The 24,130-nt window shown below is 43.8% G+C and overlaps 1 protein-coding gene across 1 annotated transcript in view; it reads right to left on the minus strand.

The window, feature by feature from the left end:
- The window catches only part of cux1a (cut-like homeobox 1a), a gene marked incomplete at its 3' end in the record, with an annotated part of 96,088 nt that extends 73,683 nt beyond the window's left edge, over positions 1-22,405 (minus strand). The window contains 1 exon segment of the mRNA XM_084474222.1: positions 22,284-22,405. Coding sequence (XP_084330348.1) covers positions 22,284-22,346 — 63 coding nt within the window. The 5' untranslated portion in view covers positions 22,347-22,405.
- Positions 22,406-24,130: the final 1,725 nt, after the last annotated feature.

A 24,130-nucleotide genomic window follows, 5' to 3' on the forward strand; every position in this document is an offset into this window, starting at 1 on the left:
CTGCCCGGGCTCACTTGGCAGTTTATAGCAGTTCATTCATTTCCATTGTTTAAATCATAAACACCTCTAACAGGGCTGGAATGATTCATATCCTGGTAAGCTGTCACATTTCATCAAGGTTACTCCCATAGCGGGATGCCACCACCTCCGCTGCATAGGACGCTACAAGAACGTTTAGAAAAGCTGTGTGTCCCCCAATATGTTTTCTAGCAGCGCTGTGTGTGAGGTGCACTATGTTGATGTGTGTGTGTGTGTGTGTAGTGCACGGTGCTGATGTGTGTGTGTGTGTGTGTGTAGTGCACGGTGCTGATGTGTGTGTGTGTGTGTGTAGTGCACGGTGCTGATGTGTGTGTGTGTGTGTGCACGGTGCTGATGTGTGTGTGTGTGTGTGTGTGTAGTGCACGGTGCTGATGTGTGTGTGTGTGTGTGTGTGCACGGTGCTGATGTGTGTGTGTGTGTGTGTGTGTGTGTGTGTGTGTAGTGCACGGTGCTGATGTGTGTGTGTGTGTGTGTAGTGCATGGTGCTGATGTGTGTGTAGTGCACAGTGCTGATGTTACCATGGAGTTAAACATTATGTACCATGGAGTTACCATGGAGTTAAACATTATGTACCATGGAGTTACCATGGAGTTAAACATTACGTACCATGGAGTTAAACATTATGTACCATGGAGTTACCATGGAGTTAAACATTATGTACCATGGAGTTAAACATTATGTACCATGGAGTTACCATGGAGTTAAACATTATGTACCATGGAGTTACCATGGAGTTAAACATTACGTACCATGGAGTTAAACATTATGTACCATGGAGTTACCATGGAGTTAAACATTATGTACCATGGAGTTAAACATTATGTACCATGGAGTTACCATGGAGTTAAACATTACGTACCATGGAGTTAAACATTATGTACCATGGAGTTACCATGGAGTTAAACATTACGTACCATGGAGTTAAACATTATGTACCATGGAGTTACCATGGAGTTAAACATTATGTACCATGGAGTTAAACATTATGTACCATGGAGTTACCATGGAGTTAAACATTACGTACCATGGAGTTAAACATTACGTACCATGGAGTTAAACATTATGTACCATGGAGTTACCATGGAGTTAAACATTATGTACCATGGAGTTAAACATTATGTACCATGGAGTTAAACATTACGTACCATGGAGTTAAACATTACGTACCATGGAGTTAAACATTATGTACCATGGAGTTAAACATTATGTACCGTGGAGTTACCATGGAGTTAAACATTATGTACCATGGAGTTACCATGGAGTTAAACATTATGTACCATGGAGTTACCATGGAGTTAAACATTACGTACCATGGAGTTAAACATTATGTACCGTGGAATTACCATGGAGTTAAACATTATGTACCATGGAGTTACCATGGAGTTAAACATTATGTACCATGGAGTTACCATGGAGTTAAACATTATGTACCATGGAGTTACCATGGAATTAAACATTGTATTTATCGTTAGCTGCCCCGTGCTGATTGTAATCCTGGATGACCCCACCCTCTCCCTCTCTCCTGGCCCTTGTGTCACACTCATCTTTTCAGTAGCCCATTGTCTGTCCTTCTTAAGTACTCAATATCATTATTTTTTATTATAATCCTTATTAGTAATTACCTTTCTTCATCTAAACATTCAATTAATTATTTCTCAAATTTAAACATTTAGTAAAGAACCAGTTCAGATGACACACCTGTGTGTGCTACTAGATTTGTGCGACTGAAGTCTTTAGCTAACTAGCACCAATGCTACCACCTAATAAAGTTAGAATACAGCCCTGAGGGGGAATCTATGATATATGTTTTTAAATAAAACAAATATATATATATATATATAAAAAATATATATATACATAAATATATATAATACAAATGTTTGCTGATTCCAGGGGCTCTAGTAATGGAGCAGTGGCACTGCACCAATGTTGACAACAGTAACGCAACAGTAACGCTAAAACCTTGATAAAGGTTAGAAACAGAAAGCTGGGCAGCCTTTGTGGCCACTGCTGGTGGAGGAGTGCCGCTACAGCTGATCACCTTGACTGTTGAAGCAGTTAACTTGGTATAACTCTGCAGGTCAACGTTCACCAGGCTTGTACTCTGCTATGCGTTGGAGGTAGGGCTTTTCATTGTAGTGAATGGAACACAGGGTTACCTAACAGCTAGCGTGACTTTGGCATTACCAAAATAGTTATTAAAAGGGGAATGGCATGGCAGCAGGTTAGACAGTCTAGAATTAACATGAGGAATGTTCCACTGGATATGCACAGAGCCCGTCTACGGAGAGCCTTGGCTCTCTCTATTGAGCCCCATTGTATCGATCTTGGTTGCAGTTCCATTAGAATTCCACTGGGGGTGATCAAATGAGTGCAGATTGAACGGGGGTCTATGGGGCTAGACGGCTAAATGGATCTCTTTCACCTGCTTGTCGTTGAAATATCGCAGATTGTATTTCCGCAAGTTCAATATAGATTATAGTTCAAAAGTCGAATGAATGAGTACTTATGTCCTTTCGATTTCTTACAGTTTGGGCCGTTGTTGGCCGTACACGCTAGCGTTCTGCTAATGAATGCTGATTGGTCAGGGACGGACTTGTGTCTGATTACGACCAGAGACCCTCTTGATGGCATCTGAAGCTGAAGCACAATCAGAAACATTATCTTAAGGAGGACTTTCCGTCAAAGTTAATTGTTGTATATTATATGTATATATATAATATATATAATATATATATTTATAAAACGGGTGGCTTAAATCAAGCGATCTGATTGGTTCCCAACTGTTGTATATTGAGCATATACACACAGCTATGACGCCTGTTCAGTTTACAGTTCAGTATCACTCTGCGCCTAACTTGAACTGTTGTTTATTTAAGCAATAGATCACGACAGGCTGTGGTATGTTCCCATTATACCACAGTTAAGGGGCGTTGTTCGTCCCGACGCGACCCCCTTAATTGTGGTATAATGAGCACATTTCACTGACTGAAGTGATCTATTGCTTTTATAAAACGGCTACGTAAGTATGGCGAAATGAAAGTCATAGACAAACCTCAATTTTGAAAAAGCGAGAAAGTCGGAAAGTCTGTTTTTTTCTAACAAATACAAAAAAGTAGTCCCTCCTGGCTGCCTGCAAAGTGTACGGCGGTTGCTATGCAACACTGTAGCGTCCTTCAGAGAGAAGGCTAGAGACGGTAGCTCGGTTCGACTGCAATTTAGCCTTCTATCGAGTTCACTCACCGTGTGCCTATTGCTTTACAACATTTCCACCCTCTCCAGCAATCAACATGTTTTTAGGCTTCAGTGAACTATGCTATTGCTTTTATATATAAATAAACAACAGTTCAAGTTAGGCGCGGAGTGATACTGAACTCTGTAAACTGAACGGGCGTCATAGCTGTGTGTATACACTCAATATACAACAGTGGGGAACCAATCAGATCACTTGATTTAAGCCACCCGTTTTATAATTATATATAAAAGCAATAGCATAGTTCACTGAAGCCTAAAAACATGTTGATTGCTGGAGAAGGTGGAAATGTTGTAAAGCAATAGGCACACGGTGAGTGAACTCGATAGAAGGCTAAATTGCCGTTGAACCAAGCTACTGTCTCCAGCCTTCTCAACCGCCGCGCACTTTGCAGGCAGCCAGGAGGGACTACTTTTTTGTATTCGTTAAAAAAAATGCTTTTCCGACTTTCTCGCTTTTCAAAATTGAGGGTGTCTATGACTTTCATTTTGCCATACTTACGTAACCGTTTTATAAAAGCAATAGATCACTTCAGTCAGTGGTATACGTTCATTATACCACAGTTAAGGGGGTCAACGCCCCTTAACTGTGGTATAATGAGAACATACCACAGCTTGTCGTGATCTATCGTAAAGCAGGACCTCTGGCAGTGACGTCATCATCCGTCATCAACGGATTTTCAGAACAGATAAGTGAACTTAAAAAATGCAGTATTCAGCTGAGTGTATTATCTTAGCCCCCCCTTTTTAATGCAACTTTTAAATTACTTGACAAAAAATGACACCCTGAGAAAAGTGTCATTTGAGGGTGAAACCCGTCAACTCCCATTCATTCTGCCCTCGCCCGCCAGCGCCCTCGCATGAACAGTACAGAAACAGGAAGTCACCAGCCAGTTCTCTTCATATTAGACATTCTCTGATATGCACTAGAAAGATGGCCACGTTTCAGTGTTTGATAAAGGCTTGCTAGCCGAAACAAGACAGCCCAGCCACACACTAAATGGTGAAATAGGCTTACAGGTGACTTCTTTTTTAATAATTTTATATATTGGGGGAGCTTTTTATAAACTTTAATTAAAAAGTCTGGTGTGCTGCCATTGCCACTCTGTGGTATTTTTCTTCAAGGCCAATGGCCAATCACTGGATTTAGCTTCACAACTGACACATGGGAATCTAAATAGGCCTAGTACATCTTAGAGAACAAGCGCTGGCTCAAACACAGCCCCCGTGGCGAGCCACATTTATCATTTTGTTGACCATTTTGTTGCAATGGCAAGGCCTTCGAGGCCTTACCATTGCCTTACTGGTAATCTGTAGAACGACAGTTTAAGATAGCGTTATTAGCTAATATAAACAGAACTTAAGCAAAGGACACTGGAACATCATGATCCTTTGGAGATGTAAGAATTTCCATTTTTAGCTTTTCTTCTAGGCCATTGTAGACAACTCTATGCATAGATTCTTCTGAGAGATTGCGACACTAAGGCATGTCAAGAGGCTTAGTGGACTGCTGCAATGGCACTAATTCATTGATTTATTGCTGGAGCTCCTTCTTTACGAATCTAGGATGTCCAGTCCCAGGACCCAGACACTACCACCTTCATTTCTCAAACAACACACACACACCTGGTGTGTACTGCCTCCAAGACGTCTACCGCTTCCTGCCTCCTTGGCTTTTGTTTTCATTCAATCTCCTACTGGCACCAGTTACAACAGGAATTCATACACTTTTCTTTATTTTCTTCAGTATTTAGTGTTAGAGTGAAAAAAAACAATTGTATATTCTGAGGAACACGAGATATTCCTGTGGGAATAAGTGGTCAAAAGTGTTAAAAAGGCTATGTCAAGCACACACATTTTTCAAACAACCTCAGAGACTTTACATTTATTATCATTTGGACAAATGATATGAAGGGTCTCAACCCCATCACACATGCGATTCATGGAGTTGGAAAGAGGATGATAGAAGTATCCAAACAAACATCCCTAAGATAGTTTGCAGTGAATGCTAGAAGAGTGAATACAAACAACGTATAAAGTACAGATTTAAGTCCTTCTATATGTCTTTCTCTTCTTGAGGCACATTGATCCAATAATCATACGCGGCTACAAGACTCTTTTTTCAGGGGGAACAGAACAGAAACCCAAACAAAGGCTGTGCTTCACATGCCCCGACCTGAGAGACGGAGGGAAACCTGACGCTCTGCGTCCCGCAGACCACACAGACACAGTTTGCGTGTGTCAGGTGCCAAACAGGAAGTACTGTCTCCTGAGACAAGACAGAGACACTGCAAAGTAAACACGGCTTAAAGGAAACCGCCAGCATTTTGTGTTTTGTTGACTTCATGTAGTCCTCTGACGAACAGGGCTGCTCGTCGACCCTCTACCTTACAGTTCTGGAAGCCACTAATTGCTACAACCAAATTATACTTAACAAATTGTGATTATCTGAGCTGCCGTACTGTCTCACCTTGATAAGAGTCATGATAGGATTCAAACTTCTCAACCCATTGACTCAACGCCATTTACAGATCAGCTGCTAACAACGCCCAAATTAGCGATCGCTGCTAGCTTGGTCAGGACAGCGCTCTCCGTGACAAAGACCCAAGCTTTGGCTCCACCGTTTTGGCATCAATTGTGTTTCTGCCCCTTGAATGAGGGTGATGGTGGTCCAAGAAATGAGGGGGTACCTTGCCAAAACAAAATAAGCATGCCGACAGGGCGGTCCATGGCCGGTGGTCGGCCTTCACCACAGTTGGCCCCAGCCCTGAAACACCCCCACTTGACGCCATGAAACAGGAATAGACACCCTTCCTCCACGCCACGGCCATCACCACTACATGAATGTAGGCCAGTGTCAATTCAATTTGAATTTTCTGCATCATAATGATTGGCCCACACAGACGTAAACACATTCCAGCAGCAGATTGAAATGCTAATTCATGTAGGGCCAAGCATCAGAGTCTGTTCAGACTAGAGGCCGTGAGTCCAGAAACCAGAGATCCATGTCAACATCATCTTATAGGTTTAACTCCTGGATATAATGGAGCTGTTGTTTCATAAAATGTGCTTGACTTTAAGACTCCCCATGCCACATATTTTGTTCAACCTGCCTAACTTGCTTACTAGTCTATGAGTATAACTATTGCCTCTTTTCCACCGACAGTACCAGCTCAACTCACCACGACTTGGTACGACGTGGTTTGGTTCCAGGCACGTTGTGTTTCCAACTAGAAAGTACCTCTTCAACGTGGGCGGGTCGTCATAGCACGCACGCACGCAAACAGACAGGGCTGCACACAGGAGCGTCTCCACCGCCGTCACGGCCCACGGCATGTTCTTGCGCGCTGATCCTGCCATGTTCAATAATCAATCACTATTGTTGACTGAACGCTGAGGCTAGTATTTAAAGACGCTGGGTGTCGGGTGTCGGGTGTCCAGTGGCGTCACTCTGGCCAATCAGTGGCCAGCAGCCTGTTTACGTCTCACAAAAGTACCAGATCAGCTCTCTTGGAACCTCGACGGAGGGGAGACTAAAAAAGTACCAGGTACCAGGTACCAGGTACCACATTTTGGTGATCGAAACGCAAGAAAAGGCGGGCCAAGTCGAGGCGAGTTGAGCTGGTACTGTGGGTTGAAAAGGGGCAAAAGTATACAAGATCAAGTTTGAGGGCCATTGTGAGGGACATAAAATAATATAATAGGCTTAATGTAAATCTATTCAGACTGGCTATATCCAGTTACTGGAACCAGGTGCAGTACTGTCTACAAACTGTGAAGGGTCTCAAAACTCAAGGACCTCAGTGGATCATTTATCAGTCAGTAGATAGGATCCTTTTTGCCTCATTCCGATGTGCATTGGTCGGTTCACCTCCTAACACCCGTCGCTAAATACATAATTATTGTAGCATACAAATCCAACCTTCCTTAAACAAAACACTGGGCTCACGCAGAGATAAAAACCTTTTGGAATATGTCCACGCTGCCCTCCCCATGGAAGAGAGCCCAGCCAGCCCCCCTCTGTCTGAGAACAGGGGGAGGAGACACACGGAAACAGCTGGAAAAGCTGCCTGTTAGCAAGCTACTGGGCTATGGTTGTGAATGGAGGGTGGCCAAGAGAGAGAGAGAGAGAGAGAGAGAGAGAGAGAGAGAGAGAGAGAGAGAGAGAGAGAGAGAGAGAGAGAGAGAGAGAGAGAGAGGGAGGGGGAGAGGGAGAGGGAGAGAGAGAGAGAGAGAGAGAGAGAGGGAGAGAGAGAGAAAGGGAGAGGGAGGGAGGGGGAGAGGGAGAGGGAGGGAGAGAGAGAGGGAGAGAGAGAGAGAGAGAGGGAGAGAGAGAGAGAGTGAAACAGTGGAGTTGTACTTTGGGGCATAAAAAAACAGGAGCTAAAGGGGGAGAGTTACATTTCAAGAAATTTGTATTCTGCTTAACATGCGGCTTTGCCATTTCATCAGCCGTCAGTCTTCATAAAGGGCAGACGTCTGCCAAGCCACGAGAAGAGGAAAGGCTGGGGGAGGGAGGGGGAGGGAGGGAGGAACAGAGATCCAAACAGGCAAAGGGTTTTCCCTTACACACTTCTGGCGGGCCTCCAACCAGAAACTGGTCGGAACACGGGAAACATGGTGTCAGCCTGGAGGGACCAGATGAAAAGAATGGCGTCTGGCACGCCGTTTCCCCGGAGCCCATTCTGTCATGAGTTTCTCTCTCCCTCCCCTCTCTCTCTCTTGCTCACTCCCCCCCCACCCCACGATCTCTCTCTTTCTCTCTTCTCCCCCTCCCCCCCCCCCGCCCGTCCCTTCTCTCTCATATTCCAGGGAGATTCCTCCTCTACTACAATGCCTCCCAGAGAGATCAGAGCGTGAGTCTGTAGTAAACACAGGCGGGCGTGTCATGTACGTGTTGGCTCACGCCCTAATCCCACGGCATCTGTGTGTCTGTCTGTCTGTTTTCTGGCACATTCGTGGCAGAGCACGGAACAACCAAAAGAATAAAATGATTCATGTTGTTAATATTGCCAAGTATATGTATCTAAGATAAACCTAATACAGAATGATGCGGCAATAAAGTCTCAGAATGATAATACAACGAATAATACTGACTAGAGAGGTGCTGTTTCTGCTGTAAACGCTCCCACACCACCAGGATTAATTAAGAGAATGAGAGGAAATACAAGAATGCTTTGGATGTATTTCAACTATTCCATTGACAGAGTTTGACTGAGTGAAAACAAATCTGTATCTGACTTCCTGGATTAAAAACAAATGATCAAACTAATTTAAAAAAACAAGAAGGGACCCATATTCAGGTAGTCATCACATAAGGAAAGTGTTTCTTCATCAATCTCTGCTACAGGAAGGTCATCTTCTTATGAGCCTTTGACCATATGGTATGCACCCACAGAGCAACTTCTTAACACTGTGCTGTGCTGATTTAAATCAATAGAAAAAGACCCATGAGAGATATGGGGAAGGTTAGTGGGTTAACTTTACATTGCTTGTTTTTAGACCCATGAGAGATATGAGGAAGGTTAGTGGGTTAACTTTACATTGCTTGTTTTTAGACCCATGAGAGATATGGGACAGGTTAGTGGGTTAACTTTACATTGCTTGTTTTTAGACCCATGAGAGATATGGGACAGGTTAGTGGGTTAACTTTACATTGATTTTTAATGTGATGTATGGGAGGTATGCAAAGGATAAAGTGATATAAAGTTCATACTGCAGTAAGAGGCGTGGCGGTATCTATGTTTTCATACCTTCCTGACATTTCCCTGTGGAATACGGTATATCACGGTATTTGTGTAAAAAACTAAAGCTGAGCTGCTGGTGATAGAAGTCATTGTAGCATGTATGACATTGTCTAGCCTACAATGCTGTGTGTCTGACTGTGCATTCACACCAATAGCACACAGTTGCTGCATGCCGCGGTTCACTGCGGTCTGCGGAGTGCAGGGAACGGTTGGCCCGGCCGGTTGAATGCTGATTAGCTGTTACGTTACGTCACCCAGGGAGTGAACACCGATTGGCTGTCATCACGCGAATGTCGCGGCAAAGTTCAAATATTTCAACTCCAGCAAACGTGTCACACTGCAAATCCTCGTGAACGCGCTCGCCCGTGACAGGGCTATCATGCCGTGCCACAAGTCAAATCTTGCCGCAGGTTTTTCTAGCGACAAATTTCGCCTGATTCGCGTCTCTACGTTGACTCTGTATGGAGTCGTGTCGCCCGTCGCGTTTGGTGTGAACGCACAGTAACATGCAATTTGCTAACTTTAACTTTAAGTCTTGCTGGGTTTAAATAATTATGGCCGGTAGAATAATGAATAGATGGGACATAATTTAGGACAGGGTACATTGTAATTCCCCTCTAGAAGTATTGACTGAACGCTCTATAGAGTGGTGCTGCTGCCCAGATAAACATCGCTAGACACACGAGACGCCTACTGGTGATCGCCTCTTTAGTTCCCCATGTCCGATCGCTGGAATTCAGCGATATATATACATTATATATATATATATATATATATATATATAACATTATAAAGAATGTATTCATAAGTTGGAACAAACTGACAAGTGCGTTATTTCTGGCGGTATTTTATATCATACCTTGGGTATTTCCAAGTACCTTGGTATACCATATTACCGCCCAAGCCTAGAGTAATCCCCAACCAGCTCACTTCTGCCCCATGCGGTGTAAATAACCCATCTGGATTAAAATCGTAATCTTAAAACATCTGATTATCCTAAATGATAAAAAACATTTTTTTTAAAAGCTTTAATGAGTGATAGCAATGCTTCAGATGAAGCCTACCATAATCATGTTATAATCACTCATGGCTTCCATGGGTGAAAATGAACATGAAAGTCAGGATGAGTCAGGATGCACTTTGGGCATTTTTGGACAATGAAGTCTTTTTAGTCCTAAACCCCAACGTTTGGTCTATTTGGTTGGAAAGGTTTATTTGGAACATACAGGATGTGGGCCTTGAATGCAGGTATCTGAAGCACGGACATATGTTGCTATTCAGCACAAGACAGAAGAATGTGTCTTGTCTAAAGCGTCCAGATTCATATTTAAAGTATAAACAAACGCATTTGTACTCCCACTCATAAAGAATCACACATCTGGCATGTTCTGCACAGTCAAACCAATCCCCAGTTCAGTTCAGTTCCGCAACTAGTTTTATTTTGAAAAGCCTCATATTACGGAAGACAGCCAACATGTACACTCATCACAGGAAAAGCTCTGAAGGCCATTCGTTGCGGTCTTTAGGTTTAGCACCAACCATGGCCGTAACATTTCTGGTAGCCCCAGGTTACGAGCGACGTCCAGAGGAAACGCTTGCTCCCCGATGCTGGAACACAACGCTAACTAAACACCCCCCCCCCCTCCCAGAGACATTCCTGCACTGCTCTCCTCTGTTAGCAACCCCACCGCCTGACCCCCAGCCTGCCCCACCTCCTACCCTGGCATGTCAGAGAGGCGTATAATGTCCTTTACCCTTCGCTTGCAGCATCTGGAATTCATTTTCACAGGCTCATATACGGTTTTAAGGTCACTTATATGAACTGTTTTACGTAAAACAAAAAAGCTAAAGGGACAGAGTTCATCCAGAGTGCTGGAGGTGGGGGAGGGGTGCTGTCAGACCCTCCTTCTCTCCCCTCGTTGGGCTATCTCCAGGGAGACGTGGCTGAAAGGGGTTTGTAGGGGGGGCCCCCTGATGGATAAGTGTCTGGCCGCTGGGCGGGAGGGCGGAGCCAGGAGGGTGGATGTCTAGGTCGAGGGGAAATTGGAGGTTCCCTGGATTCCTTCCCGGGGCTTGTGCGAAAGCTTGCTGGGTCTGTTATAGTATCCAAACAACGGCAGAAGTTAAATAACAGAAGTAAATTAATACCAACGTCAACTCCATAAGTTGGGGGAAGGTTTGGTGGAGATAAGAAAGAAGGCAGATTCAACATGGAGGGGGGCGGGGTGAACGTGAGTCATTGTGTGGGGGGTGATATAATGGAGACAAACAGCCTGTGAGTGTGGGCCAGACAGTAGGGCTCTGGTTGTCTGTGGAGTAGCGTCCAGGCTGTACATCAATGTGACAGCCCAGATCAAAGTCTCACCCCGATCCCCACCAACACCACATCCAATATCACTCCAGTATCACTCCAGATCAAAGTCTCACCCCGATCCCCACCAACACCACATCCAACATCACTCCAGTATCACTCCAGATCAAAGTCTCACCCCGATCCCCACCAACACCACATCCAACATCACTCCAGTATCACTCCAGATCAAAGTCTCACCCCGATCCCCACCAACACCACATCCAACATCACTCCAGTTTCACTCCAGATCAAAGTCTCACCCCGATCCCCACCAACACCACATCCAACATCACTCCAGTATCACTCCAGATCAAAGTCTCACCCCGATCCCCACCAACACCACATCCAACATCACTCCAGTATCAGTCCAGATCAAAGTCTCACCCCGATCCCCACCAACACCACATCCAACATTACTCCAGTATCACTCCAGATCAAAGTCTCACCCCGATCCCCACCAACACCACATCCAACATCACTCCAGTATCACTCCAGATCAAAGTCTCACCCCGATGCCCACCAACACCACATCCAACATCACTCCAGTATCACTCCAGATCAAAGTCTCACCCCGATCCCCACCAACACCACATCCAACATCACTCCAGAGCCACGCAGGTGCCACCAGCCTTTAAAATGAAGGATCCTCTCGTTTTAGAGCAAGCCCTTACAGGACAAAGCAACAGTATGGCTTCAATTAGAGTTGGACAATGAAAAGAAAAGTGAGTCATCAAATCAACCATTATCCTCTTTCATTCAGGAAATTGGATTACATTTATTTTAAGGAGCCTTTAAAACCAGATTTGAACAAGACTCAAAGCATTAAGTCCCATAGCACAAGGAGCATTACATTGATATGGTTTCAGGCCAAACAGCCTCCAACATGAAGGCTACCAGCCCGGCGCCGTGGTGTTGTTGAGCCGGGAGCACGGGGCTGGTGAGCTAAACAACCACTGTAGGCTGCTGTTCCCTTGTGGGCGCTAGGCCTGCATAGGAAGAACACAGGCCGTCTAGACATGGAACCAACTGGAGTGATCACATACGACAGCTACATTATTTATGTGGGGGGCGGGTTGATTGTCTTCATAGTGGCCTCTAACAGTCTGGCCCTGTGGTAGCGCAGGCTGGAGCAGAACAACATTGTGAATGAGGGCTGAAGGGAGGGAGGGGGAGGGAGGGAGGTAGGGAGAGAGAGAGCAAGGGAGAGAGAGAGAGAGAGAGAGCGGCATCCGCCACTAGATTAGACAGCTAGGCAGGGGAAAAAAGAGCAGACTACAGCACTTCCCTGCCCATACATCTTTAATGCCTCATCTGCAGGGCCCAACAAGGAGTGACTGAAGTAAACACCTATTCCAAGTGACAGCCAGTTTCAACGGGGGCCGCGGTATGGAAATAGCAAGCGCTGCTGGTGGTGGGGCAGCGCTCAGGAGGACGGCTTAGACACACTACAGCTCTCCACGCACAGCCTGGAGGAAGGCCACCACACTAGTGGAGCGCACACCTATCCTATCCTGCTCCTTCTATTCCATCTGAAACCTGCGACTCAAATGTGTTGAATTGTTCATCAATTGCCATGATGTAGTGATGGTGATGGTGTCGTGGTGGTGTAGTGATGGTGATGGTGTAGTGATGATGTAGTGATGGTGATGGTGTCGTGGTGGTGTGGTGATGAGGAAGTGATGGTGTAGAGAAGTCGTAGGTGTAGTGATAGTGAGGGATGTTTTAGTATTGATGGTGTAGTGATGGTGTAGTGATGGTGCAGTAGTGATGGTGTAGTACTGATGGTGTAGTGATGGTGCAGTAGTGATGGTGTAGTGATGGTGTAGTGGTGTAGTGATGGTGCAGTAGTGATGGTGCAGTACTGATGGTGTAGTGATGGTGTAGCGATGGTGTAGTGATGGTGTAGTGGTGGTGCAGTAGTGATGGTGTAGTGATGGTGTAGTGATGGTGTAGTGATGGTGCAGTACTGATGGTGTAGTAATGGTGTAGTGGTGGTGTAGTGGTGGTGCAGTACTGATGGTGTAGTGATGGTGTATTGCAGTGGCGGCTGGTGGTCTTTCAAAGAGGGGAAGATCATTTTCGGTCTACATCAGATAAATTGTCAATTTATGTAAATTCTGCTCTCTGTTCCTTTTCAAGGAAATGCTCTGTGACCCTGTCATACCAACTAGCTGTCTTTTCCAGTGACTTGACCAGTCTCTCAATGGCCAGCAGAGCTAGGCTGCTTAAACGGCCTTGGCCCATTGTGTTACGGGTGTAGGACTAGCCGCATTATACAGGAGAAGCTCCTTCCTACACCTGCAGATGTAGCTCCAATTGTTGCCACTAATGAGAACAGTTTGTAAAGCTGAGGCATTGCACTGTCCAATTCCATGTCTTTAAGGAACACCAAGAAATCACACAGCTTTCCCCTGTCACCCTGCAAGTCCTGATCTGAATACAGGACTTGAAGTTCAGACCTCAGGCTCCCTGAATCAAAGTGATGGCCAACTACCAAAACGATATTAAACTTGAACAAGGAAATGTGGGAATTCTGTTAAACTGAAACAAGGAATTGTGTGTATAAGTGTATGAAATGTATGATGAAAATTGTCTAGCAATTTCGGCAAGCTAATATCAAGAAATAGGTTGAAGTTTGTCTTTTGACTCCGCGATGGGACTGAGGACTTAAGAGAGCTCCGGTGACATTTTATAGTTCAAAATCGCTGTCAATCAAACGCCAACTCAACTTTCGCAGACCCTCCAATCATCACGCAGAAGCCCAGCGTCCAGGCCAGCCCACTCCTCCATTCACCCCCAGAGGCGCTGAGCATCCGTGGGAGGGACATAAACGCAGCATTATCCAATGACCATCAACTTTCGACACTAAAAAAAGCTGTTCTATGCAGCCCCATTGAAGTGGATGGACGCTGAGCTTCAACAGGCAAAGGCGACACTACAGGAGTGTATGAGAAGGACATTGAGTCAGTCGACCTGTGATAAGCAGCTGATTCTGAACGACCTCGTCTTCGAGATGGACGTGTTCTAACGCATTTTTAGTCAATGAAATGTTAACACAACAGTATATATCTGACCATTACATTTTTGACATTTTAGTGGAAGCTGAGCTTCCCTTGCAGTCTTAGAGAAATCACCACTGGTGTAGTGATGGTGCAGTAGTGATGGTGTTGTGATGGTGTATTGATGGTGCAGTAGTGATGGTGTTGTGATGGTGTATTGATGGTGCAGTAGTGATGGTGTTGTGATGGTGTAGTGATGGTGCAATAGTGATGGTGCAGTGGTGATGGTGCAGTAGTGATGGTGTAGTGATGGTGTAGTGATGTTTTAGTAGTGATGGTGTTGTGATGGTGTATTGATTGATGGTGCAGTACTGATGGTGTAGTGAGGGTATTATGTTTCATGTATGAACCCAATGCCAATTGTCCAGGGCAATTGCATTCAGATGAAATCCACAAACTAGCAGTTAACCAACAATAAAGCAATACCACCTCACAATTATTTCTCCAAAGACTACACAAGCAAAATAAAGTAAAAGTGAAACATGAGTTGAGCATATTAGCATTGTCCATTAAATGTCTTCTAGGAGACACTGCATCAAGAACTGTATAGAAATGGACAATATCATGTGTGTCTGTAAAGACCCTGCTCATCCCTCCCCACTGTTACAATGGGACACCAACACATGGGCTAAACACTGTGCACTGTATTATGTTATTCAGTAACTCGCCCGCAACCAGAGTCAGGAAACTGTGCCAGCAAGAAGAAATCAAAGATGGAGAAAACCCTTCAGAACCTGAGTTAAGTATTATTTAGAGCACTGCTAATGTGGAGCCCCAGTGTGTGTGTGTGTGTGTGTGTGTGTGTGTCTGGGGCAAGAGAGGGGGGGCTGAACATAAGAAACTGTAGTTATTTTTGTCTCCCACCCACAATATACTAGGGTTTCAGTTTTGGTAAAGCTTTTTTTATGCTAACATAGTTGCTCCTCCACTTTGCATTCCCTTCATTGTGTTCAACCGGGGAAAGAGTTCATTTTGGATTTTGAGAGAAAAGCAATCAATTTAAGGATTATTTTATAGATTTACAGTTGTTTTGTTTTTGTTTTTCGCTGAAGCACAACTTCACTTGTTCTTGCAGTCGGCACTATTACTAGTTTTGGAAAATCAGCACTATTCAGTTGGTCTAATTCCCGAAACAGGAACATTTCTTCTTCTTGTACTACAGCAGCAGATGAATGGCTTTTCTCAAATACTGCCCAGTTCACTGACATAAGCAAGGATGAAGTTCCTATATTCTATATATACAGTATATATATTCAACCTTTAACCTAATCTCAATTGACATCAGCCGTGGTTAACATTTCCAGTTATTTCATGATCAATCTGTTATTTTGGAATCAAAACCTAGATTATTTGAGAATACAAATGGTGTAGAAATGCAACATGATTGAAACCCTAAGCGCTCAGCGACCAACAGACAGAGTGACACACGGCTCTGGCGAGGCTAGCCTTATTATCCAGCACTCTGCCAGAACAGCGGCGCCGCAAACGCTGAAACCTGAACTCCAAGCTGTCAGATCACTTTTGTCAAAAGGTCAATATTAACATTTTGTCAGAAGTGTGTTTGTGTGTGTGCATCAGTGTGTGCGTCTGTCTGTGTCCGTCCGTCTGTCTGTCGTTCGTGTGTATGTATGTCGTGTGTGTGTGTGTGTGTGTAAGAATGGTACTACGTTACTACTCATCTACTCTGTAACCCTAGAATGTAGCTGCTATGGGCATCTTGTGTGAATCGACTGGTATCCCTGCCTCGCTCTTTTTTAACTTTCTACTGCACCAAGCAAAATTGACCAAAAAAAAAGTCCTGAAAACAACATAGCGCCTTCTATTTGTTAGAAAGAATTAGTCTAGGGCAAGGACAACTAGCTGGATCAGCTGGTTTTCCAGGACCACAAATGACTAAAGATATTTGGCTGTCGGTGCAGCTTTTGTTCAGTCAAGGTCAAGAAATGCGTGACTGCTCAACACAGTAAGCAGAAAATATTTTCCAGTAACCAAGCGCTTCACAAAAATGTTTTAATAGTTTGAAATGTTTATTTTCTCTGCACTGCATGATTCTACACTTTAACACAGATCCTCCAGTTGTTAGATTGGAGACCTGCAGTGTTGATACCCCACCACCCATCCTGCCCCCTTACTCTGGCATTTGAATTCCATATAAAGAGTGAAGAGTAAAGGTCCCTTCAATTGAACGGGATAAAAATCAATTAAATAATTACCAATCATTACCAATCAATTACCAATCTGAATGGGACTGTGCATATCACGCAATTTCCCTTTTTGCAAAACAGACATAAAATGTATTCACATCAAGAACGTTTTTTTTACGGTGCTAGTCTGAGAATACATCTGTTTAACCGATCACAATCAGGTATGTTTGCAATTGTACAATGTACCCTGTTCATGTGGTGGGACATGACGGAGGTAACATTACTAACAACACTCTTATTGCATCCATAGTGGTAAACTCCATTCATAGACCTCTAATTAACACTATCTGCTGTGTATTGATCATCCATCTCTCTAGAAGCCATGCTGTTCACTGTCACTACGCTACATGACTATAGGTTGTTTTTCAGAAAATTACCGTGTGCACTTGTATCACAACAGTTTAGTTTTGGATAGCAACTTGGCAGAAAGCATGATAGCCTACTTTTAGTTATCAAACAGGGAAACAACCTCAAAAAACCAACATCTCCAAAACATTGATTTATGCAAATGAATGCAAATCATAATCCCGCTCATCAGCGAAGTGCCATTCCCAATGCTATTTTACACTTGGAATAAAAAGTAAAACTCCATTATAATTTAATCCTTTAAATACATAGGATATTTTTTGTGAAAGGACGGAGCATAAGCTCATCTTTACTAGGCTAGGCCTCCTGTCTTTTTCACCAGTGTGATTATCATTGGAAAATGCAGCATATCGTGTTTGCGGCTAATGTAAATACTCTTGACACAACAATTTTGTCCGTATTTTCTTAACTCGTTTATTCTCTACGCGTCTGATCTTAAAGGACCTTAACCCTGAGAAAAGCTTTCCCATGTTTTCAGAAGGGTTCTTACCCGGAGAGTAACATGTTGTAAGACTGCCCAGGGCTGAACACTGCCTCAGTCAATCACGGCCTGTGACGTCATCAAGAGGGCTCTGCCAACATACTGTGAAATAAGTTACCGTGGTTGTTGTTAATGTCAAAGTCAAGCTTTAATGTGCCAATGATTGTTGGTTCAATTCCAAAAAAGACAAATACATGGAGGCATTACTGTTAAGCAGCGTTCCCACACCATCGTTATGAGATGTGGAGGTTTGAGAACTACTGTGGGTCGTGATCCAGATCAGTTTGTACAGTGGCCCAACATGGGCCCAACATGCTGAACAATCTGGGGTACAACGTTAGGTTGAGGTGTTGCATTAGATAAGGTCTAAATGTTAAGAATCTCTCTCTCTCCATGTCTTGAACCCAGCATGATAGCCCCCGCCACAACCATCACCCCCCCCCCCCCCCCATTAAAAAAGTAAACAGACACCGCATTCCATGCTAATTATTTATTTGGCGTCAGGTCCCTTGTAAAACTACAGTGAGGCCAAGAAATGGGGGCCCCAGCAGCGATGGGGGGGAGTGAGAGAGGGAGAGGCAGTGCAGGAAACGGGAGGGTGGGAGGCTGGGATTATCTGATGTCATGTATGCCCTGTCCTTTCCTCAGTGCACACACAGACACACATGCCCGCCCCCACACACACACACACACACACACACACGCCCCCACACACACTTCAAAGTTGAAGGAGGCCCGGGGTCCACCAGACTGAAGAAAGAGGTTACTATTGAAACGTCTAAACTCCTCCTAATCAGAGAGGCTGCTTCTCAGCCAGGGAATGCTTCTGCTAATGCAGTATGGAACGTACGTGTACATAGGTCTATTGGTTTGAACCCGCTTTAGATGCTCCATATAGACTAAATAAATGCTTAACAACGATCCCAACGGTTGGCATACCTGGAGCCCTGTAAACGTAAGCAAGCTGATGTTACATAGCCTTCGCCCACTCTGAGACTAGTTACTTTAAGGGTTTTATGTCAAGAAAGTGTCCACATTTTGGACTGTACCGAGAGCAGATAATCGCCTGGTCCAAATTGATGTATTAGACATAATATCAAGCTTTCCAAAAGTCCCAGGGAGATGGAAAGAGGAGGGAACAAAGCAGGCTGACTGCATTTTGATGAGGACTTGCAAACGCTTATGTTGTGTAGAGCCTTGTTTAACAAGCTTGTTGAGGTTAAGTAGTGGCACAGTGTGTGTGTGCGTGTGTGTGTGTGTGTGTGCATGTGTGTGTGTGTGTGCTTGGCTAATAAACAGGGTGAGAGAGTGAAGGCTGGGAGAGTCGTTTCCTTTCATAAATTGACACGATGTAGATAATGTTCGCAGCCCAGACTACCACCAAAAGCTAGGAATGTTGCCGTGCTAAGTTACAAAATGGTGTCTAATTTCATCTGGAATGATTGAATTATATCATATAAAGATGTAAACTTTGTATAGATATATATTGTAGTAATGTCATAACTATCCGTCTCAAAAGTGGGCTGGATTAGCTCTAGTGATGTGAATATGTTACATATTGTAAAATCTGTTTTGAAAATGATGTTTTACTCAAACTATGCCAAATATTTATGTTTTTCTCTAGTTTGTAACTATTATACTGTTGACAGCTGTCAACGACAAACCGCGAAAAAAATATAGAGCAGTAGGTGGCTTCTCAAGTCTTGAAGACACGGCTGGAAACAAAAAGACTTTGTTCTGTCTACCCTTTAACATGCTCCCCATGTCTGAGCAGGACCCCCATGTACACACGCAGTGACACACACACACACCAGGAAGAACAGCATCTCACCTGCCGTCTGGAGGCCCTCCAACGATGCTAAATCAAGCAGGTGGTGTTTTAAAACAGTTAAAGGCCACCAGGGAAACACAAGGAGCATCGGCAAACTGAAGCGCTAATGGGAGACGGGGGGGAAGTGGGGAGGTTTGTTCTCAAACCGTCGGTCCCAAGAGTCCAAGTAGCTCTTTGCGACTAGAGGCAATGGAGCCGGTGGGAAATGAAGTCTTTCTTTAATTAACCACTGCTGATTTTACAAATCTCAAATCAACTTTTGATTACATTTGTGATGATTTCTGGAATTCTTGGGCTGCAGAGAACGTCTACGCATATGTTGGACGTGAATAATTCAAACACGTTCTGACCATGTCAACTTGACTACGGTTAGATATTTTTGCTATCAGCAGAGGAAACAATCCATATCATATTATATTATTATATATATATTGTTATAACAACATGTGTGTGCTGTTAAAGCCAGGGACAGCTGGTGAGTCATCAATGATATGAGTGGTGGATGATTACGACTCAGGTTTAGTTCTGAACATTTCATCCAAACTGAGAAGATAAAAAGGTGCTGATATAAAGCATGCTACTCTAAATAACACTGAATGACACATGCAGTATTGAAGTCTGGACTGCATTTATTTTCGTGACACACGTTACAAAAACCGGCCAACCTTATATTTGAAGGAGGGCCTAACCCTAACCATCATATTTGGAGGGCCTTGCAGGAGGATTTTTTATCAACCCTCAAGCACATTTATATGATGCACACATGTACAAAGAGGGCTCTGCATTATCAAAGTCAGAAAAGTAGCCATGCTTGTCTGTCGCAGTTGTGTGAAGCATATTCAAGTGACCACCGACCTAACGGTCATGAACGTTGACGAAAGAGTCGCATAGAAAAGACTGTTACCTCGACAACTCCTAAATGAAGAAGACAAGCTTCAGATACCAGCCGTGCCATCACTGTGCATCTCTCTGTGTAATATCATCTGATGGCTGTCTCCATGATTAATGCAGCGCTCAGGCCCACACTAAATGCATACTTTATGTGAAGCCATGTATGAGTGGCCCAGGGTTTTTGGTCCACTGTAGCAAGGGTGACTGTGAGGAAAAGGCTTGTCCGTGGTGTAAGAAGGAAGATATTGCATAAGAGTATAATATTTAATAGTAATAATATAATAGTACAGTAATAATAGAGTATAATAGTTTATCTTTAATATCATATAATAGTTGATAATGCAATGGCATGCAGCTAGCCTATCCTAATTTGTTCTGCAAAACCCCAATTTGCGCACTTTTCCTTCACCACAGGGGGCTTGATAAAGTCTTGTACAAGTTAAGAAATGTAGGCCATTACATCCTCCAGGGGAACCTTTTACAGGCACAAGACAGAGTAAACAGAGTGGGCCATCTGCTGAGTAAGGCACCTGCGCCCCTTCCACAGTGCTGAATGCCATTAAAACAGGACTACCACCCTCTGTGTTATCATCAATTTGAAAAAATCAACCATGCAAAAAAAAAAAAAAAAAGCCTGCATATTAAGATGTGACATCATCAACTAAAGAATTCAATTCTGAAGAAGACAGCAATCAGTTACTGCAGGCTCGTTAAAGGGAGACATTCTTAAGGCCCATCAGGCCAAATGCATCAACAATACATTTGTCGGTTTGTAGTAGAAAATCGTTCTTATTAAATGCTTTGACCAAAAAAGGGCTTAAATAACATAGAATATAGTCTATTTGCATACGATTATAGACACAAAAATACAGTGCTGTTACTAAGGTGTATATGACTATTTCAAGGTGAAATTAAGCAAATCATCTTAGCCTACTTTCAGACCAAACAAAATATAAATGAGGGCCTGTTCACTTCTTCAGCTCCCAGCTCAGAAGGACTCATAACCAACATCGATCCAGAGACATAAATCAAAGATTTGTCTTCGGTCTAATTACGATTTAATAAACGTTATATTGATTTAAAACATTTTATTTATAAATAGAGTACTGCGGTCAAGTTCCTTCCCGTTGTCAAAAAATAAAAGAGAAAAAAGGAGCAGATGCCAACGAAATAACCCGACATGCCGGTAACGTTAACGGTAACGGAAAGTTTCGTTAACAATTCGTTAACAATGTCACCATCCACTGCAAGGCGAGGGGTCTAAACTTACCTTCCAGTCTAAACGTGACCACGACTCCACTAACCCAGGCGTGTTGTACATTGCAACTTGTAGGGAACCAATGCGATGGCCATGTCCGCTGCCCACTGAATCCCAGTGATCCCAGTTAACCAGGCTCCCCGACACCCACCACGCAGCTGGACTTCTGCTCTGGCGATATTTAAAAAAATAACCAAATACCTGTCTGCTCATTTGAACAGTTTTTTCCTCCACATTAATTAGCCCACCTGAGTTGTAGGACTCAGAGAATTAATGAACAGTCAGCCTCCATGGACGGAAATAAATAGTTGACATGCCACACAATTTAATTTACAAAAAAACAAAACACATAAAAGCCCATTAAGATATGAAGTTAATTAAACGTGAAGGCGCGAGCCGCTCTCCGGCGCCGCAGCGCGCCCTCGAGACCAGCTCACTAGTTAACTAACCAGCTCACTAGTGCACTTTGACAAACATTCCCAACAAACACACCAACATTGTCTAAACACTCCGGGCGCAAAGTTAAGAGTTCACCGTGTCGCACTCTTCGCCATGTCTGTCCTGGCTACGGTGCGCCGATTGCCATGGTGACCGCTTCCCCGCGGCCATGATGTCCGATCGATGGGGATTGAACAAAGAGGATCAATTTCCGATCAGCGAGAGTGGCGCTTTAATCAATGGGAGAGCGGAGCTGCGACGGGCTAAAAGGACCGCAAGAGGAGCCAAGTCGGAACACGACAGCGGCTTTCACGCATGTCGGCTTTCAAAACAGTGTAGGAACTTTAAGGAAAAAGGTCTGACCTGCAACCGCTGTAAATCAAAGCGCTTCCAATATTGAAACATCGATCCCGCATTGGCCGCCATCTTGAGACATATTGAGACGGAGTGGAGTGATAGAGATAGAGCGCGAGGGGCTGGGATCCAGCGGGAAGGAGGGGGAGCGGAGGACGCAAAACACGGAGCGGAGCGGTTGAACACGATGACCGCTTATTGAACACGGGCTCGGACTGGAGTTATGAAGGTCGACCTGTGATATTGAACGGGAGCCAGTTATAAAATATTGAACGGGGTTCAAGCCAGTCTTTCTATCAGTGAAAACTCGGGATGGACTGCACACGTTGAAATGTAACATACAAGTTGGTAGGCTATACCAGGTGGGTAGAGTTAACTAAAAACGTTTTTTTCAGATTCTTTGATTATTATACATATACATTAGGCTTATCTACAGATAATAAAACGCTCCGGTAAATGATGCTTCATAGTGGACTCTTCCAATAATGTGTTATAGTCTACTCACATATTTAGCCTTTTAGCCTAGTTCATAATAAACATGGTAGACATTCCTACTTATTTTTATATTATCTGAAAATGTATACGTCAGAGTGTCAGCCTAACTTTAGGGTCAGCTAGTCTAGATAGATTAACTATTTTAATAGTCATTGACGGGGTTATTCTCGCCTCGTAATGTGTTTTCCATGTGAACTGTTGTCCGTGTAAGACAACCGTCGAATAGACTAATGGTATTCCTTAGCCTCGGCATAATCCTGGAGTTTAACCATGACTATTGGAAAATGTCCTATCACATCCCCGTTGTATGAACGTAAATGTCCGTTTATGAACCTCCCATTATATTTATGACATTTCCCTTGGAGTTTGGATTTTACAGACCTGGGAAAAATATGCATACAATTAAAATGTGTGGATTTGTGTTATTCGCGCATAAAGTAAAATACAAGGGCCAGGACAACACAGCAACACACACGCCGCGTCTGTGAAACGCACTTGACTTTAAGCTTGAACTTGGGGAAACAGCGCCGTCGGCGGTCAAAGTGGGGCATCACACCGTGAAACAGCGCCCCTGGAGGTCACAGCGGGGAATCACACCGTGCACATCCACTGGAAACATACATTCATCATTAAGCTGCACATGGAGGCTCCATTCAGTTGAAATGCGGACATGGATTTTTATTCAGGCTACAGTAAGATTTTTGTCTACAATAATCCAATCCGGAGTGTGTGTAGTAAGTAAGTAAGTAAGTAAGTAAGTTTAATTTATAGAGCACATTTACACTCATACACTGACCAAAGTGCTGTACAATGTCAATAAATAAAAACAAATAGTAAAAATAAAAAATATATAAAAATTATATATATATATAATACAATACAATACAACAATACAATTTGACCAGAAGTCCTAATATCAATTCAAAAGGGGGAACATTCAATATCAGGGCACACCACATGTGAGCAGTAGGTAAATGGTTAGGGGGCAGGGAAGGCCAGGGAGTAAAAGTGGGTTTTTAGCCTGGACTTGAAGGCAGAAATGGAGGGGGCGGAGCTGTTTCCACAGACGTGGAGCAGCGACAGCAAAGGCTCTGTCACCTCTCTGCTTGAGCCGTGAGCGTGGCACATGCAGAAGCCCTTTGTCGTGTAGAGATCAATAAACTTAACATCCATGTGAAATGACCTATTGAGTGCAACACCATTTTTAGAAATAAATGGAACGAGCATACATGCATGATGTTGTTAAATCCACCCGTGCCAAGCCTACCAAAGTTGACCAGGCTAAACTGTATATGGGCCTAACCTAGACAGTTTGTAGGCTGCCGTGTGAGAAAATAGCCCAAACTATAAAATAAGCGACC

Source organism: Micromesistius poutassou, assembly GCF_964030765.1.
Source record: "Micromesistius poutassou genome assembly, chromosome: 10".
NCBI classification, from domain to species: Eukaryota; Metazoa; Chordata; class Actinopteri; order Gadiformes; family Gadidae; genus Micromesistius; species Micromesistius poutassou.